This window comes from Leptosomus discolor, chromosome 6, assembly GCF_034619465.1.
Source record: "Leptosomus discolor isolate bLepDis1 chromosome 6, bLepDis1.hap2, whole genome shotgun sequence".
In the NCBI taxonomy this organism is placed as follows: Eukaryota; Metazoa; Chordata; class Aves; order Leptosomiformes; family Leptosomidae; genus Leptosomus; species Leptosomus discolor.
This window is the reverse complement of record NC_141396.1, coordinates 18,980,627-19,000,592: the sequence shown is the minus strand read 5'-3', so window position 1 is coordinate 19,000,592 and position 19,966 is coordinate 18,980,627. Positions and strand designations below refer to the sequence as shown.

General features: G+C 37.1%; 1 protein-coding gene across 1 annotated transcript in view; it reads left to right on the top strand.

Moving 5' to 3' along the window:
- TBC1D12 (TBC1 domain family member 12) overlaps positions 1-19,966 on the top strand; it is a 45,769-nt gene that overhangs the window by 22,823 nt on the left and 2,980 nt on the right. Inside the window, exons 3-12 of the mRNA XM_086466516.1 lie at positions 836-892; positions 7,908-8,023; positions 10,000-10,082; positions 11,662-11,779; positions 12,127-12,233; positions 12,879-12,959; positions 15,740-15,834; positions 16,576-16,647; positions 18,594-18,722; positions 19,042-19,151. Of these exons, the coding sequence (XP_086322642.1) occupies positions 836-892; positions 7,908-8,023; positions 10,000-10,082; positions 11,662-11,779; positions 12,127-12,233; positions 12,879-12,959; positions 15,740-15,834; positions 16,576-16,647; positions 18,594-18,722; positions 19,042-19,151 (968 nt within the window). The remainder of the gene's footprint in view (positions 1-835; positions 893-7,907; positions 8,024-9,999; positions 10,083-11,661; positions 11,780-12,126; positions 12,234-12,878; positions 12,960-15,739; positions 15,835-16,575; positions 16,648-18,593; positions 18,723-19,041; positions 19,152-19,966) is intronic.

Genomic DNA, 19,966 nt, shown 5'->3' with positions numbered 1-19,966 from the left:
TTGAGCTCTCAATTTAGAAATACTAGCTATAACATGGCAGGGGGACGGTGGGCAACTTAAAGGCCCACTCTAAGTCTCTTTGCTATTTAATGACATTTTCCACCGTCTCATGTTAAACAGAAAAACCCACACACTGAATGTGAAGGTTCTGTTTGAAAGTAACCCTAGTATTTTGTTTCTTGCCAATTATTATTAAAGTCCAGTTCTGTTTCTTTTCCTTTTCTCCACAGTGCAAGTACTATTCTTGAGTATTCATTTTAAGCTTTAAAGTTAACTAGCTTATAGGTGAATCTAGTTGGGTGTGAGATGCAATCTAAGATGAGCTGAATGAAAGCAAAGTCTTCAAGATTAATTTGTGGAGTGAAGAGTTTCTGTTTTGTTGTGTCAGCCTATAGAAAATGTTTTTTGTTCTTTCTTTTTTAACAGCATATCTTCCAAGGCTAGTGTTTAAGTGTAACTTTTTATGGTTGATGTGGACTAGGGAGAGACGGTGTATCAGGTAACACCTTTTGTCACATGTCTGAGGAATGCCATGGAAAAAACTCTCCCATCGGGCAAAGGTGCTGATTGTAGAAAATATAAAACTTCAATTAAAACAGGAAAAATAGCCCAATAGATGTCTATACACGTCTTGCACAAGTGGAAAGTCTTTGTATGTTTTTTTGTATATTTTGAGGGCTGGAGAAGAATGAGGAACAGCCACATCTATATTTCTTCAAACATAGAGTATAAATACTCTACGTGTGAATTTGAATTTTGGCATGCATGTTGCTATATTGTAATGGTCTTTTCCTTCATTTATTCACTAAGGCTTTGCTTCTGTTTTTCTCATTAGGATGACAGTTCTGGCAGTCTTGCGTCAGTATCTGCTCTCAGTCTAATAAACACAGGGGTATGAAATTTAATATATATATATTTTTTTAGTTGTATTCAATGCCATGCATGGGACTATGTAGCACCATTAAAATAGAACAAACATCACATTTTCACAGTAGCATGAATATTTTATGGCACTAACCATCGATCATTAGATACCATTAGTAAAATAAACACATGAATCTAACAACTTAAAGTGATACAGTATTATTGTTTGTTGCATGTTATTGAATAGCAGGAAATAGGTCATGCCAGAGCTTGACAGTAATTTACTTTCTATATTTGCTGTGCCTTCTTGCTTAATGTAAAGGTTGTTAAAAGGCTTAATTTGTAATATTTCTGAACACCTTGTATTAGCTTTGAAAATTGATATCCTAGAATCTTTTTCCCCCTGTCACTACGTCACACAAGCTATTAACAGTGGCACTTCAGAACTCCAGACGCTTTTACTTGCTGTTTCCAATATGAAATTGGAAAGCTACGAAAGTGTAGCTATTGAAACTCCTGTTCTATGTCTTCTATTTGCTGTGACTGGTATCCTTCTGAATTTGGCCCAATGCACATGCATGTTGCTTTGAAAACTTTTAATGTAATGCCACACTCTATGTTGAACAGGAATAGTACAAGTTGGCTTTTTAGTTCTGTGGATCTGTTGCTATGGCTTTGTGAAATAGAGCAGTGATGTAACTGCTAGCTGATGTGATACCTATGGTTCATCTTATATGGTCTAGCTGCCCTCAGCTCTTCTTTATTGGGCCCAAAGCCCATGGCTTCATATTCTTTTATAAACAACGGAAGATGAAATGATGCAACTTGTTACATATCCAATTGAGGAAAAAATAAAGTAAATGAACAATTGAAGATGGATGGCATTACTTTAGAAGGTTGACCTAGAAACTCTTCAGTGTCTGGTTGTTCTCTTGTACTATGAAGATCAGTATTTTTCCCTCCTTCAATATAGGTTCTTCCTATATGGCCTGCAAGTTAGGAAAGAATGTACTGCTCTGTCTGTCTGAATAGCATCTGGCATTCTTAGTTCTGGGAAAATGTCTAGTTTATGACTCACGGAATTTTTCAGTGACCTGTACTCTTGCTATAAGCACTCCTTTGTTAATAATCACCTTGTAACCAGTGCTAGCTCAGCAATTTTAACATTTAACCTAGGGCACACACACATGATGACGTAGGAGGGAATCCTTATGCATTAGCTGAAATTCTTCTTACATAATTTTTTTAATTAGTTTTATTAAGGTGATGTAGATGGGTGTCCTCCTAAGTGATTTTATTAATGCTTGCATTCTTGGATGATTCAACCCTGTGTAAAATGAAGGGAAATAATCTTACTGATGATATTTCTAGTTAGCTGTAGAACATTGTGAAAATAATCACATAGATGTTTTTAGAGGCCCATCTGGTCCACCGACGCACACGTGTGTAGAGAGGAGAGGGGTTAAAAAACACTTGCAAAATATATGGCAATCCCGACTGCCTCCTCAACAGAAGCCATGATTGAATAAAATCTGTTTCGGTATCAGGCTTAGAATTTTGGGGGAGTAAAGCATGTTAAACTGTCATACACAGGGTGCATGCTTTGTTTACTTGGAGTATTAGTATGCATTGACATCTACTTTAAATAGAGGCAATCCTTAAGATAGTGAAAGTTAATTCAGTATTGCCTACCAGGTCACTTTCTCCACCAGCATACCTAAAACATAATTGGATCTGTGGTGCTTAATCTGTATAATTAGCACTTTCAGGACTTGTGAGGACTTTCACAATCCTTGTAAACTAGGCTTTTCTCACTCATTTCCAGGAGTTCAGCTTTTGTTATTGGACTCTAGATATATCAAAACTTATCCCAGCAAGGCGCATGTTAAATTTCATGGTCAATATTTATTCCATTAAATCTCCTATAGTTTGGGCACTGTAGATGCAAGTTTGTCTTCTAAAATCAAATCATTATGTGCACGTTTAGTTAAATACTTCAAGCCCACAAGCATACCCTACTTAAGGTCAACTAATGCTTTTGGAATGCTGCGATGCAGCTGACTTTCCTTTCTGTAAGGCAGTTTGCTTCCATGCTGGAAGAAGCAGCTATGGGCAATTACGCATCTGTTACCCAGTGCAATCCAGTAGTGGTTATAGATATCTAAAGTAGCTCTGAGTGGTCTAGCTGTCCTATACGGTTCTTCTAAGGAAGGATGAAATAAACTTCAGATTTGTATATTTTCCGTGTAGATAGCAAAAAGATACAGGCAATAAAGACCTCTGCAGGTTTATTATTTTTCTTTTGTTTAAAACATGAGGGAATGTTTTTGGTTTGGGCTTTTTTTTTCTTTTTTTAAGAAGGTACAATTTGGGATATCTTTATCTTCTTAAACACAAAGGCAGTTTATAAGCAGAAGAGTGTTTTTCCCAGCCCCATTTACCTGTTACTTGTCTGTAGGTTAATAGGCTTATTTGTATTTCTGTAGGAATAAATACCAGAAATATAAGTTCCTCTACGTATCAGAGTGCTCTTAAATATATTGTCACAGTGTTTTTCAGGAAAAACATACGTTAAGCCTGTTAACAGGTTAATTATTGGCAGTCAATGAGAGGATGCCATTACAGCCTTAATGAGATAACTATTCTTTCTATCAAAGCTGAGATTTGTTTTTCTTTTTTTTGGGATTGTGAAATGTCCAGTAACTTTCAATATATACCAGATACACTGCAATAAAGAATTTTTTAACATTCCCTAAGCTGCTGAAACCATACATGTGACACTTCCAAAACATCATTTTTTGGTGGGTTTTTTTACATAAACAGGTCATAGTCTTGAATCCTAACTGTCAGCTGTTCCATTCCCTGGCGTATGCCCTACGTGTTAAGCATTTGACAAGTCGTTTGACTTTAATTTGTATTTTTACCTTGTTATGGAAGACTATTAGCTCAAATCTTTTGAAGTGGAATTCTATGTCAGCTCAAGCTTTCTATCCTGTGCCAAGAATTTTAGACTCTGCATCAAATGCATGGTTAAGGCTATTGGATTTTAACATCTAGTAATACAAAATATTCCAGAAAAAAAAAAGGGTATTTTAGTTGCACAAACTAGTGAGTTCTGTGCATGTCTGATGGTTCTGGGATCTAATCTTCAAGTAAGTTTCCTAGATCACAGGCTTCTTGAGGAAGAAGCATCTTCTGTTGGGAAGTTCTGATACTTTGGAGTATGTTTCATCTTGGGGAGTGTGCAGCTATGACAGTTTGAGTCTCAAGCTATTTTGGTCTCTGCTTTGATTCTTTCTATTAATGCTTACAGTTTACCCTCTGTTCATGTGTTCTTTTCTTGCAAAAACCAACTGTTCATAAAGTGTAATTATTTCCAGAAACACAGTTGAGTGAGTTCTGCCTTTTGTGGAAATCCCTGCTGAAGGTTTTTGGGTGGTGTTTTTTTTTTTTTTTTTTCCTTTGTTGCTTTGGAAATAGTATGTCAGTTCTTAGCCAGAAGCACTAGCACTATTCAGCTGTGTTGCTTGTAATAAAAAGGTGACAGTGTCTTCATTTCTTATGTCCATCTTGCAGTGCTTTTTTGATTTAGCTTGCATACAAATTAGGTATGAGGATGGGCTGAGAGAGTTGGGATTGTTCAGCCTGGCAAAGAGAAGGCTCTGGGGAGACCTTATAGCGACCTTCAGTACTTAAAGGAGGCCTACAGGAAAGGGGGGTGGGGGGGTGGTTCTGTATCAGGGAGTGTAGTGATAGGACAAGGAGTAATGGTTTCAAACTGAAAGGGGAGATTTAGGTTAGGTATTAGGAAGAAGCTCTTCACTGTGAGGGTGGTGAGACACTGGAACAGGTCGCCCAGAGAAGCTGTGGCTGCCCCCTCCCTGGCAGTGTTCAAGGCCAGGTTGGATGGGGCTTTGAGCAACCTGGTCTAGTGGAAGGTGTCCCTGCCCATGGCAGGGGGGTTGGAACTAGATGATCTTTAAGGTCCCTTCCAACCCAAATCATTCTATGATTCTATGAATGTTGAAAAGGCTGGTACTCTTTGAGCTTCCTCATCTCTGACCACTAAATAAACTTGATTTTGTGGCTTCTGTTACGAAGTACTGGAAAACATGAAAGTAAATTGGAATTTCTACCAAGAATATGGGGGATGGCATTGCTATGGTACTGCAGCCTGGATGCTGACCTCTGGATGCCATCATAGGACACGTTCCTAGTTTAAGAATGTGCTGGAGTATCCTGAGGTATAAAGCATGGTAGGAATGTCTATAATGTCTCTGGTTTTACATGGAATTAAATAATTTTAGGCTTAAGAACGTGTAGATTTGTTCATACAGTGAATGTCGGTTTTCTGATTTTTGTTGTGCTTGTGTGAATTACAACAGAACTCTACCAATCTTGTATGTCCAGTTTTCAAGATGCTTGTTTGAATGTGCCAAATCGTGTTGGATGCATATTATTTTCAGTCAAAAGTTGTCTTGGAAATTACCCTTCAGGAGAGGAATATGTTCTAGGAGATTTGTATAACCACTGTTCCTGGCCAGAAACTTAGAAATATTTAGAACTGAGTTGTATTTAAGAACAGTTGGCTAGTAACTAGAACTTTTAAGTCCTTGTGTTTACAAAGAATTAGGTTTTTAGTTTGAATGTATGTGTAAAGGGTGATAGCAAACAGTTGCTTGCTCTTTTTCTTTACAAGGTGCACATTTAGGCTTTTTTTTTTTTTTTTTTGAAGACAGAAAAGCAATAGAGCTTCTCCTCTAGTTGAAATAGTAGGCTGGTTGCTATAGATTTGTGCCTGTCTTTCCAGGGCACTAACAAAATGAGTTATGTGGTACGTTGCCATGGGCAGAATATGATACAGTGGTTAAATGGTGGATAGCTGGAAGGGTAGCTGAAGACTTTGGCCAGGTGTGACGTGGAAAACACTTCAAAAGACACTGAGAATGTTTAAAAATCATTCTTTGACTTGTTTTGTGGAGGTTCAATCACCTTTTCTCATCAGTTAAACTATTGTTCTGACTCCCACCACTAAAAAAAGAAAAGGGCAAGAAGTCCAGATAACTTCCTCAGGGTCTGAAAAGTATAGTGTCATATAATGCTTGTGGCCTTACCACTGTGAACACACCTGACCTCTGAATCTAACAGCTTGGGGGCTGGTTAGTACTTGGGTGGGAAACCACTTAGGAATACTGGGTGCTGTAGCCTCTGCCTAGCAAGAGTGGAATCTCCATCCTTGGTGATATTAAAAGAATCTGGCTGAACAAGGCCCAGTGCAACCTGCTGTAATTGATCTTGCTTTGAACAGGGAGGCTGGACTAGATGGTACCTTCCAGCTTCACAGATTCTGTGATAACTTTCTCTTGAGATGAGATTAACATGACATCTTTGAGGTTATACTGTTTGGATCATTTAATGTATTATGCCTAATATGGAAGAAAGAACAGCAAGTTTTTTAGAGATCATTAAAATGGGTAAGGGGAGGAGGCTGGGGGCAGAAAGCTTTAAGCCACCTTAGTGTTAGGCAAACACTTTGTGCCTTCTCTGGAAATCTGAGGCTGCATTGTTGTGTTTGTAAGAGGTCTTTTCCCATTTAACTTTATGGATTTCAACTTTACTGCACTTTAAGCTATATAATTGCTTTAAAGTTGTCAGCTCTGTTTCTATAATGCTGTCAATGAACACTGACTGTGTAAAGCCCTCTGTTTCTCCCTGGGAGAACTAATGTGTACAAAAAGCTGCATATTAGGTGTGAGAGTCATTTGGAAGCACTTTCTAGAGAAGATTTATGTTTGATTGGAAAGATGTATGACCTAATTAGTAATTGATCAATTTTTTTACTTTTGGTGACTTAAGCATAAGATACTTTTTTTAATCTGAGACTGAATTTACTTACACAATTGTTAAAGCAACAGATGTTTGAGAACAAACTGGTTTTAGATTAAAAGAAAAAAGCTTGTACAAGTTAGAGCTCACTTGGCTGTGCTTGAGAATAGAGCTGTGCGATCGGTGAAAGTACATTATTAAAGTATCTTGAATTAGTTATCTTAAAAAGATGATTTTTCAGCTCTTAATGTTCTACGTTGTAATTCCAGCATGTGGAAGGCTTGCAGAAAAACTAGTATTTAGCCTTCATGCCTAAGGAGAGTGTGAACCCACAAGCTAACTTGGTTTGGCAATAAGTTAAAAAAATCTTCTCACTGATAACCTTTTAAGATTTGCTCGATCATATGAATGAGTTTCCCAGGAACTTGGCAGTAAACTTTTATTTACCAAGGCTGAAAAAGAGGGAATGTGAGATTTGAGGTTTTCATGTGGCCCTGTCTAGCCTTTTTCCTAAAGGCTGTCTCATATTTCTGTTTTGTTGAGTTGCTCTTGGAACAAGGAATGGGATTCTTCCTCAGAATCTTCTGTATATGTATTAAAGCTGTTAAATATTTATCTCTAAGTAGATTGCATGTTTTAACTTCTGAAAGAGACATTATGTGAAACAGACTTGTAATGATAAATATTGTTATATTGTCACTGAGTATAGTGTAGGTAGTTCTGGATAATGTGTTTGGTGGCCTCGCTGAAGGCTTCAGAAATGTGAGGAGTACCGAATCTTAAAGGTGGCTAGAATCCAAAGGAAAGAAGTGGGAAGACACCCACATTCTTGGTTAGTGGGGTTTTTTTGTTGATGGCAGGTTTTTTTTTTGTCAACTTCACATATTACTTAAATATACATGAGACTAATTAGTTTGGGAAGATTATACAGATTTTCTAACTGATCCTTGGATGCTCACTAGTAATACTGAACTAGAATAGTTCAAAGATTAAGTTGATACAAGAAACTGCTTTCTCATTTAGCTTTACTTAGCAGTCATGGAAAGCTACACTGTCTTGCTATAAAAAATTTCAACTTGTAATGTTTGCTCCTTGCTGTCTTAAATTATTTAATATTATATATTTTAACATTATTTAATAAGTGTTAAGTAATATTATGCTTACTAATTAGAAGTGAGGCTGAAAGTTGAAATTTAATTTTTATCAATAATGTTTAGGAATATGAAGCACGGACAGGAAGAATGTATAAACCTCCACCCCCATCAGCAAGACGTAAAAACATTGAATTTGAACCACTTTCAACTACTGCTTTGATTCTGGAGGATCGACCAGCGTAAGTATGATTCTGCTGTGAACTGATGATGACTGAATTTGTTAGATATGCTTCTGATGAACTAAACTTCACAAGCCTTACATGAAAGTATCATTGGATTATTCCATCCCAGATAGTAGCCTAACAAATACCTCCAGAAGAACCTTTAAGTATATTATAGTCTATATGAGGAATTGTTTCTCACTGTAATGGGGCCTCCAGTCTGTTATCTACTGTATATCACAGCTGCCTGTGACAAAGTTGTGGGCATCATTAATCAGGAAAATTCCTGAAGGCTTTTATGGATTTCTTCACTGCCATCTCAGTGTGCACTTCTTTCTCCTTCCCCCATTCTGGAAACTTAATTTCCTAGACCAGTCGGGAAGACTGTATAGTGGCAGTTGTCACTTCAGCAAACCTGGACTTGGCTTACCTGAAGAGTTTTTTAAAAAAGAAAAAAAGTATTAGGTAGGTAACAGCGGGACTGGGAAGAATTGCCTTTGAAACGCAAGAAATACCTTCCTGCCACAAATGCTGAATGCTTATTTTGTATCTGGAAACTATAGTTAAATGCTTTGTTGGTACCAAGGTGATAGTGTTCACTGAAACTGTTCCTAGCCCCTGTTTAAGTTATGTTTTGTGGCTCCTTAAAACTACAGCTGAAGGCAACGAAACAGCAGATGGAGATGCAACAAAAACTGCATTAAGTACAAATAAGAATAGTAATGAAAAATGGGTAATAAATTGGTCGGTATTTTCACCTATACAGTCTTGAGCAACTTGAAGGAAAGAGGAAGACCTGCTGACTAGGAACATACACTGGATGAAAGCAAATGGAGCAAAGCTTTCAAATTGCACCTTCAGAAAGCTTGTGATGGCACTGTTAAATGTTTGCTTTAATCAGTTCCAATCAGGAAATGAAAATTAGAACATACAGTGTTTCTTCCAATAGTCTCTCTAGTGGTCTATAAGCTCATTCAGTGCTAAGACTGAAAAATCCTGAATGGAGGTACGGATTGCTCTGATTACTGTTTTGTAAATGCATTATTTCTTTTACTGTATGGTGGAGAGCAAGATATGCAGTAAGTGGTTTCCTGATGCTTTTCTGTACTATCAGAATGTCACAATTCAAACTAACATGAGTATGTTTTTACGAATGACGCTTCCGCTTGTTTCAAATTGGAATGCCATCCCAAGTGAGTAATGTGTTGCCACAGTCTCATCCTTGAAAATACATTCTGCTCTCACTTTCATTGGAAATATTAATAAAAGCGATCTTTTCTGCTTGTATAAGAGGAGATGGAAAACTTTTTTTTCTTCTTTTGCACATTAAGATGACAAAACTGTCTTCTGCTTATTTTGAACCAAAGTAGAGTAGATATTGGGTAAGAGACTGAGACCAAACATTTTGTTCTGATTTGTTTTGGAATGAGTCTGCTTGGTCAAAAGGAAGTATGTGTTTGGCAATTAGGGGTTCACTATGCAGCCAAAAACTGAGTGCATTTTAAGCTGGTGAACTTGTAGTTCTGCAGCAAGCTTCCTTAGCTTTAGCTCTGAGATAAATGGGGGTCTGTTCTTTCTTCCTTTGGTAAACCTGTCTTCTCTTGTGGGATTTTTAAATTCTAAATTAATGAAAACCTTTACCTTTTATTGAAAATGTGTCATCGTAGATTTCATATGAACTAATGGAGTATCGATATGCAGGTATATTTAATGATTAAAATATGTATGTGCAGAAATGCATTGGAATAAATAGCTATATAGAATATCAGTATTTCCCTTTTGTCACTTCATGCAAGATGTTCAGCAAATATAGTAACCCTGCTTTGGAGCTAAATGGAAGCAGTAAACATCTGGTAGTCCTACTGCTGTTACTGGAACACTGGTAGTGTGACAACCTCAAAGCTCACCTTAGAGAGAAGCCAAATTAAAACCTGTTTTGAAGTGGTTCAGAATGTCATTTGTGTGTATTGAATTCAGGAACAACTTGTTTTCAGAAATCTTCCTGCCAAGTCAGTGGAGGAGGCTTTACGTCACCGACAAGAATATGATGAGATGGTGGCAGAGGCAAAAAAACGAGGTACGTTAACTGCCAATAATCACTACAATTCTTTTTAACTGTTCAGCAAAAATAATTTCTGGCTAGTAGGTACAGTAAAGAACAACCTTGTTTAATATCTAGGTTATTCTCTGGTGCATATGTACACACAGTTTAAAACAGAACTTAATTATCAAATTGGGTTTTTTTATTCCACCACAGTGAATGTAACTGGGTTCAGAAGTCAGTTTAACCTTTTCTTTAATTTTTAAGTAGAATCCTGATGGGTTTTTTGTTTTAAACTACTTGTGTGATGTGATCAGCTAGGAACTTTCTGGGTGCTTGGACTCTTTTTCAAGCTGTATTGCTGCAGTTGCCACTGAAAGTCAAAGTATAATAAAGGTGACTGCTTAAAGAGATCTTTTTTTAGGAATTTGAGATCAATTCCAGTGTGGAGACAGATGAAAACTTTGGGGCTTTTTTTCAACCAGCTGTACCTGTGTGAAGCTTCCTCTAGACCTACTCCCACTAGATCTGGTTTTTTAAATTAAACATATCTGTAGCATCTGGTACTGTGTCAGTCTATGAATAGTTGTTGAAAGGACTAGTCTCGTGCCTAGTATTCAGGGAATAAGCTATTTTAAGAATCTGTGCTGCATGTTTTACTTGGGCTGTTTTCAGAGATAAAGGCTTCTTAGCTGATTGAGCCTCTATAGACCTGTGGCAGCTTACTCTGAAAGGCGTAATAAGACAACCAAGGCATTTAACAGATCATTTACTCTTCTCTTGTGGTGTGCATCTGTAAGGTGTGATCTGTGCTCAGTGTTCTCTAACTGCATCTGTGGAGGGTCAGTCATGTGTGGTGTTTTAGCATGTGTGCCCTAGTATTCATTAAATTAACCATTGCTTCACACACAAAGCTTCAGTAAAAACTGAATGAAGGCTGGTCAGCCATATCACTTTACCAGGGATGCCGTGTTTACTCTATTGATGGGTCTAATGCATGCCTAAATAAAAAAATGTCTTGCAATTTCATAGTGGTTCTTAGTGATGTCAAGATAGCACTTCTTTTAGCTTTTTTAGTAAGAGGAATCTACAAACAATTCTTTTCAAACAGAAGGCAGAATACTCTTCTCTTTTGGCTTTGTCTCAGCTCTTTAGGTCCTCTTTCCACAAAAGCAAATACATAATTCTTCTAGGTGGAAGTTTCAGTAAAATTTAAAATTTGATGTAGAAATGCCCTTTTGAATAATAATTTTATCTATAATTATTGCTGATTAGTCTAAGTAATAAGTAAGGTTTGGGTAGAACATGGTGTGAAATTCCTTACAGGAAAACCAGCTTGCTTTTTAGTCATTCTGTGTACTGCAGAAAAGAGTGCTATGACTTTTTTAGCCAAATTTTTGCTTGTCTAAATCACTGTGTATTTGAATAACTTGCAGACAGCTTAAATTAAAAAATTTCCTGAAAAATACACCTACGATCCACAGAAATAGTACCAGCTAGCTCATATGCAACTGTAATTTACCCTTGATCTTTCATACATCTAAATAACTAGATAATAGCTCAATTATTACCCAATAATTTATATACACTAATACAGAATCATTATGCCTAACAGAAATTAAAGAAGCACATAAAAGGAAAAAAATAATGAGAGAGCGTTTCAAGCAAGAAGAGAATATCGCTAGTGCTATGGTGATCTGGGTCAATGAAATACTACCTAACTGGGAAGGCATGTAAGTCAAAGTTCTGTTGTGTAAATGAGGCAAGGCTGGCTTGTTTCTCCCCTTGAAACAGAGGACCCACATATCTTATTTTCCTTTCTGTTTTGTCAATAAGTCAGTTTTTGTTGCCACAGTATAGTGAGAGGTTATTACAGAGCAACATGAAACTTGCTTTCTGGGAGCTTAATGTTTGGGGGTTTTAATGGGGCTTTAGCATAAGCAGAGATCCTTGAGTATTCATTTGGGAAATAGTATGCTATTTTGCTTTGTAAGTTGCTCAATGATTTTAGAAAATGAGATGTGCAATATGTGCCTTTTTTCCTTCTTTTTTTATTCTTTCTCCTGCTTCCCTATCTTAGGCGTGCTACCCGAAGAGTTCGAGAGCTGTGGTGGCAGGGATTACCCCCAAGTGTACGTGGGAAGGTTTGGAGTCTAGCTGTGGGAAATGAATTAAATATCACTCCTGGTATGTCTTAACAGATCACATTTTAATGCAAAATTAAGTTGGTTATTTTCAAAGAAAAATTTAAACTTTTGTTTAAAAAAAAAAAAGAAAATCAGGGTGTATTTGCTTTTTGAAGAACTGTATTTTTCAACCTTAGGAACAGGTGTGTTTTACAATTAAACATGGCCGGTAAGTTATGGAAACAATGTTCAAAACCTGCTTACAAAAATCATTTTAGTATTACAAGAGCTAAGGTGGTGCCCCCCTCAAAAATAATTTCTATGTTTTAAATTGAGAAATTTAAGTAGCTTTGCTTTCTGAAGGGGGTGGAAAGGGGAATTGCTTTATTTTGTAACTAATGATTTTAATGAACTGAAAGTGTTCCAACCTATTCACAAAAATAAAAATCTGAATTAAGACATGTTTTCCCTCTTGTAATTTGCATGATCACCACAGAAGAAAGTATAATACAGTGTACACTGGAACTGTGTGTAGTGGTACTCCAGTGGTTAGTGGTAACCTTCTAATCGATTCTCCTCCCGCCCCCAGTTGTTAAGATGAAACCAAGTAACAAAACCTAAAGCCAAGAATACTAGTGTGCTTTTGTTTTGGATGGGTTTTTTTCTTACTTCCTTTGTTGTTGGGTTTTGGTTTGCTTTCTTGCAGAACTTTATGAAATCTTCTTGTCGAGAGCTAAGGAACGATGGAAAAGCTTCAGTGAGACGAGTTCTGAGAATGACATAGAAGGTGAGATCTCCTGAATGCTGGACAGCTTCCTCTTCGCTTTTACAAAGCCAGGATGCGTCCCAAGTTCAGCTGCAATTGCAGCATTAGGAATACTTGTTAAAAGTGCTTTGAGTCTTTCCCTACTTAAATGTTTGCTTTCTTATAACAAGTCAGTGATTGAAGGGCTTAATAACATTTACTGTATCAATAAAAGATGCATTAAAATGTTGCATGTGGTAGTTCACTTTCAAATGAATGTGGTTTTCCTCTGAATTACCGAAATTCAGACTAAGGACTAAGCTCTCATGAAAACTTTACGTGAAATGCAAAAAGGAGAAATGGGAAGCTAAATTACAGTATGTGCTATTGCTTAGGTCTGCTTAGATGGTTCTTATGTTGGTATCTGTCCCACAATTTTGGGAAAGAAAAAAAAACATTCTCTATTTTCCTGATTGTGGAACTGAGAGTGAAGAATGTGTACTGTTACACATTTCAGATCCCACTTGGGTTTCCTTGGCTGCCCAGATGGCCTTTCCTCCCAAATCTATTAAGTGAGGATGTTAACACACTTGTATGTATAATGGAGTTTTGTCACTGACATATTGCTGTCTCCTGTGGGTATTCTTTCTGTTAAAAATAGCACCGATGATGTTTTTAATAGTGGATATATCCTTGTTGTCAACATTAACTCCTTGTGCTGTTAACAGTTACATTTTTTTAAATACTGTCTTATGTGATACTGTCAGTACCAGTTGCTATGAAATAACTATTGTTTTGAGTTGGTCTCTCTTTTTTGCGCTTGCCGTAGCCAGTCCTGACCAACTGGCTACTTTGACTTGAATTATTCAGCCTTCCTTAGGCTACCTCTGTGATTCATCTGAAGCTTGCCTTGAGACAAACTTTATAAAAAATTCTATGTGTACGTGACTGTAAATATGTTTATCCTTGGAAAACGCATTTGTAGTGCTCCTTAGTTTGTGGGGTGGTGATCTATTTTTTCTTATGGGGGTGTGGGCTGAGTGCAGGGGAAAGCTTAGGTCGTTTGTTTATTTTGGAAGGGTATTAGTTCTGGATGAGAATGACAGGGGGAAGGGTCCGTTTTGATTGTGTCAGATGGTCTGGGCAATATAGTAATAAGGGAAAGCTTAGAGCAATAGGATTTTCATCTCTGGTTGAAAAGGAAGCCAACTGTGCTTAATACTAATCTTTGGTAGCAAAGTCTGGAAGACCAATTATTTTAGCTGCCTTTAACATATTTGAGTAGTTCTGAGGGTTTTCTTGTTCAAATCTCTTTATCACTTTATTTTGGCAGATAATGAGTAAAGAAGGAAAAGTATCTTTTTGTGTCTTGAAGGCAAGACATTTGTTAAAAGATGTGTTGTCTGTCAGATCTGTTCAAAAGACCCCCAGCAATTCCTCTTTTGGAATTCACATAAATGAATTTCTTGTATAAACCCAGAGTTTCTTGTGCTCTATATTGTAGATTCTCATCTTCCTTGGGAATCACTCTGAATGGATACAGTCCCAAATGAAATGATCCCAAATTATCCAATATAATGTCTGTTCCTTTTGAAAGAGAAGGGAGGGATTAAGCAGCAGTTCTTGAACTTTTTTATTTTAGATTATGTTCCCTCTTTGTAATAATAATTGCCTTCTTTCTCCCAAATTTCTCTAACACAGCCTGCAGCAGTTCCACTCACTACTGAATGCAACTATCATAGTTTTAGGAGGACTGGAAGGAAATGCTGCTTTCCAGGCTTCAGCAGAGCAGGTTCTTTTTAGCCTATTCATCAACTTCTGTCATCTTCTGCTTCCCAGATGGCTCTTGGCTGGTTTAAGCCCTCTGAAAGAGCCTTTCCCCCAAGTGCCACGTGTATTTTATCTCATCGCTGTTACTAGTATTTGCATCATGTCCTTATGTAGGGGGTAGGACAGGGATAACTCAAGGGCCAGCTGAATTTCTTCTGGAGGTTCTTGAGTGAATGCTGCCTTCTTTCCTGCCATTTGAAGAACACCAGTCTTAAGGATGCAAAAAATCTGAGTCAAATTGAGCTAACGAGAAGCTCAGAAGTAATGTAACTTCTGCAGATAACTGTATGGTCAGTTCTGGAAACTTCAGTGAAGTTACCTTCCATAAAAGTGGGACATGAGAAATACATGACTTTGAAAGTAATAAGCTCGACCTTGCAGGTGAAGAGGTGCTGGCTTCTTGTCATACTGATATAATTCATCTTTTTTTCCTCTAGTATACATAGTATATTTCAATGCTGCTGGTTGAAATGAGCCACCAAATGAGCTGATTAAGAATGAAAAATTTGAAAACTGAGATCCCACTGGATCACTTTTAGATCAAGAGTAGTGCTCTCACTCTGTGCTCTTGGACGGACTCAGTAACTGACGTCACAGTAGAATACAAGAAAGAAAACAGGTTTGAGGACTGGGCTCTGCATAGTTTAAATTCTAGTGAATGCAGGGCTAGTCTGGGCCTGGATAATGTTATACAGAACTAAAAGGTAACCTGTTTGTTTTAAGCCTGAATGGTGTAAAGGTGTATGACTTGAATGAGTAGACAGGTAGTAATTACAGACCGTTTCCCTCATGTTTTGGAGTTAATGGCATATACCAGGTGGACAGGTTTTTTTAGCTTTCAAGGTAGAAGAGTGCACTGTAGAAGTGCACTCCAAGAATAAGAACTAGGTAACATTTTTTTTCCTTAGATCGTAAAATCTTTATGTGCCTGTGGCAGTTTTATTCTGAAGTCTGTAGAATTTCTCTATGTAATGTGTTGGTTTTGCTTGCAGATGCAGGAGCATCTGTTGCTGATCGTGAGGCCAGTCTGGAGCTAATTAAGTTGGATATATCGCGCACATTTCCATCCCTGTATATTTTCCAGAAGGTGAGATTTCTGTAACTTTAGTTATTACGACTTTAAACTTCTGAATAGTTAAACAAGAAAAGCAACCTGGCTGGCTAAATGCAGAATAGTTTTTTAGAAGCTGTTTGTATGAAACACCAAAGTAAAATTAGTTATTTTCTACATACTACAGCAAATAGTAATTTTTTTTTTGGATTTTTTTAATGAGAAGAAAGTAGGGACACTTAATGATGGACTATAAGGGTCTTTCTCCTGGAAAAATTGCATGTGGTTCCTATTAATGTTTATGGAATTACATGCAAAAGTAAGAATATTCTCACTGCTTCTACAGGAATCTTGATGTGTTTTAGTACACATTTTCAGGCTTTATGGTTTTTATATAGATGTACTATATGCAGACACATGTATATAAAAGCATGCACTATTGTAATACAGTAACTTGTGTTACTAAGAATTAAAACATCCAGTCTCTGAAAAGGAAAGATATCTTGAATGTGTACCAGATAGCCTCATTTTCCATTATATACTTATTTCCACTGAGTTAGTTCATAGGATTATTGGTCTGTTACTTTTCTTTTGATGTCTCATAAGCATACATGGTAATGCTTAGAGTCAAAACTGGTATTATTCTAGATGTGAACAAAGTAGTAATTCACCGGCTCACTTGCATCTTAAAATACTGGCTTGTTACCTTTGCATAGTTGTAAAGTGATTTTGAAAAATAACTTTTTCTTTTCCCCCTCCTCCCTCCCCTTGTATTAGGGTGGTCCTTATCATGATCTCCTCCACAGTGTTTTAGGAGCATATACATGTTACAGACCAGATGTAGGATATGTAAGTATTTGCTGTAAAATGTTTATAACGCGGTAAATAAGCTTAGGGTGTCATGTATTAGAGCAAATTAAATAAGTGGGTCATCTAAACTTTAACGCTGGAAAAAAATAATTCAACTTTGGCACTTACTAATTTCATAGCAGTTACAATGATGGTAATTCTTAGAAATAATTAAATAGCTGAAAATGTACTGAATGTCAGGGATGAGTATACTATCTGGCTTGCATGGAAAATTTTAAACAGATGTGTTCACGAGGCATTATAGTTCTCACAGACCCAGGGTATCTACAGAAAAAACCAAAACCGCTAACGGACTTCCAGTGAGCTCGTAGCCTCCTCTGTCTAGTGTTGCTCCCACTGCTGCCATTTCCATAGTAACACTCTGCTTCACTACCACACATCTTAAAATCCAGAAACTCCTTATTGGTGTCTTGTTGTCAAAGATTAATTGCTCCATCCTAGTTCTTGAAGATAAGATTGTTTACAGCAAACATTAGTGTTCAAAACACCCAAACAAACCAACCCAAAAACCAACCAAAAAACCCCAAAACCCCCAAAGAAACCTCAAACAGAAACACCCAAACTCCAAAACCCATAAAAAACCTGTCAAAAACCCCAACTAAACCCAACACCTCTATGAATGGTGTCAGCTTACAGAAGCAGTTAAATAACAAACAAACGCTTTTTTTCTTCTTTTTCTTTCTTTGTTCCTGGGGGTAGCTAGGAACACCTTTCACAAGCTCTAAACACATCTGGGCTAGAAAGAACTTAGTTTTAAGTCTGATCCATGCAACAAAGCATTATTTAGCACAGGGTGTATTTTCCTCTCTAAATCAGACATGCTGATTTAGAGACTCTGTGTCAGTATCTAGTTGGTTTTTCATGTTCAAATATTTTTAGCCCTGAATTCTGTCATCTGTGACCTCATTTTTGGAGACCCTCCCATAGTCTTTAAGTGAGATTATAAACTCTGCACGTTCTGAGACTGCTTGTTCCCAGGGTGGAGTTTTAAAAGGCAAATAAGTAATTTTTCATGGATAGGTCTTTATTTGTTCGTTAGGAACACAGCTAGCCTGAATATTTCTGATCATAGATTTTTTTAATGTTAATATGGCGGTAAATTTAATGTAACCTTATTTCCACACATATCATCCCACAAAAATGGGAAGCTGCTGGACTGTTTTTTCATGCATATCGATACTCTTCCCTAGTTGGTTAAAATACTGAGTGCATTTTTTAATGAGGCACAAGCAGCATAAATACATAGAAATGGCAGAATGATCATTACTGTGTTGAAACTGGTAAAATTATTTTAGTATAATGAGTATTCAGATTATCAGTTAACAACTACAAGAATAATGCTTTTCACTTTTATTGCAGGCTAAAGTGTTTTTGAGAGAGTAATCACAGAAAAATGTAAACTTGCATTGTAGCTAACCACTTAAAAGCTATTTTATGTACGTGAACAAATACTGTTTGGCAAGTGGGAAGATATATATTGACTGTTCTGAAACAGAATTTTGTCTCAATTCCAACATATCTGTCTGGGTCTAAACTGTCCCATATGTGAGGTTTTTCCTCCACGTCTGCTCTTCCCATAACTTAACAATGAATTTAAGGCCAAGTTTTGTCTCTTATGAGCTCTGCATCTAGCCTGTGTGGTTTTAACTTTCTTGCATTCCAAGTCCTGAGGACTCATGATCATGAGACCTCCCAGAATTTCCATCAAGCATCTAAAACTGACATCTGAAGAAATACTCTATTTCTTGCTGAAATAAAATTGACTGCATGCATAAAAATAATTTATCCATGTTGTTTCTGTTCATCTGGAAATGTTATACAATGGTATTTGATATATTGCAGACTGTAAATATTTGCATTTCCAAAGATATAAGATGTACTGAACCTACTGACCTATATTTGCCCGATGCTTTTCCCACCTGAAGGTACAAGGGATGTCCTTTATTGCTGCTGTGCTCATTCTCAATCTGGAAGAGGCAGATGCTTTCATTGCCTTTGCTAACCTTCTAAACAAGCCATGCCAGCTGGCCTTTTTCCGCGTGGATCACAGCATGGTATGCACAGAGTTTTCTGGTTTTAAACTATAACATTCTTTTGACTTGAAGCGTAGTTGATTTATAGATGACTTCCTTTTGTCCAATTGAACATGGAGAACTTCAACCTGTGGTTACAAAATTGAGAATACCAGGTACTAATCCATAAAACATGTTCTATTGTTTTGATTTTTCCTCTGGAAACACTTACTTGTTGTACTTATCCTAGGAAGTCATGTTGTGCTGTGTTGACATCCTCAATTCCTGGTGGAGTTTGTGTTGTTTTACAACTAGACATTCCTTTGATGACTGCTTATGGGGTACTTTACTGTCTCTACAGATGCTGAAATACTTTGCAGCCTTTGAAGTATTCTTTGAAGAAAATCTCCCCAAATTGTTTCTTCATTTCAAATCATACAGTCTCACTCCAGACATATATTTGATAGACTGGTGAGTTCAGAGAACATGGTGAACCTAACCTTAGAACTGTTGGAACACTTTCCATTTTGCTATAGGTTTTTCAGCAACAGAAATAAGCATAAAAAAGCGTTCAGTAGGTGTTTCTGTACCTCAGCTTTCTAGGTCTTGTGAAATTGTGGTGAACTGTTTTTGTGCAACTGCAGTTCCTCTGGCAGGATTCAAACTTTATGAACTGGGATTAGGAGTTACATCTATTCAGATAGAAAATGAGACACACAGGAGTCCTGTGTGTCTCATTTTCTTATTGCTGCAGGTAAGAATCAGCTGTGTGTAACATAAGTAGGGGAGAGGAGGCTACTACACCTTAGTTGTCTTATGACTGATTGTGAGTGACTTGATTAAATGAGCATAATCAGCTGAAGAAAGTATGAATACAGACTTTAAAGCAGAACGAGGATGGAATTTAGGTCCTGGTTTGGGAAGGAATAAACTTGGAAACAGTGAACATTTTGAAGTAATGAATGTTCTAAAGCAGAGAGTACCAAACTACCTTATGTGCCTGTAATGGAAGGCAGTAATGCAGGCATCCTTGAAGTGTGTGTAGTGCTGCCAAATACAGAATGTCTATTCCTAAGTGCATGTCTGTGGATAAGGATGTGCTTCATATAGGATTATTATATGAGTTAGAAGTTCCTAATAAACTGAATTGGGTAGAGTTAAATAATATAAAAATGTACCGTCATCTGAACTTCAGCTATAAGATGCAGCTTATCAGTAAGCAGTAAGTCTCAGCAGGAGCAGGTTATACAATAGCAGCATTGAGTCAGGAGTGTGCTGCAGTCCTG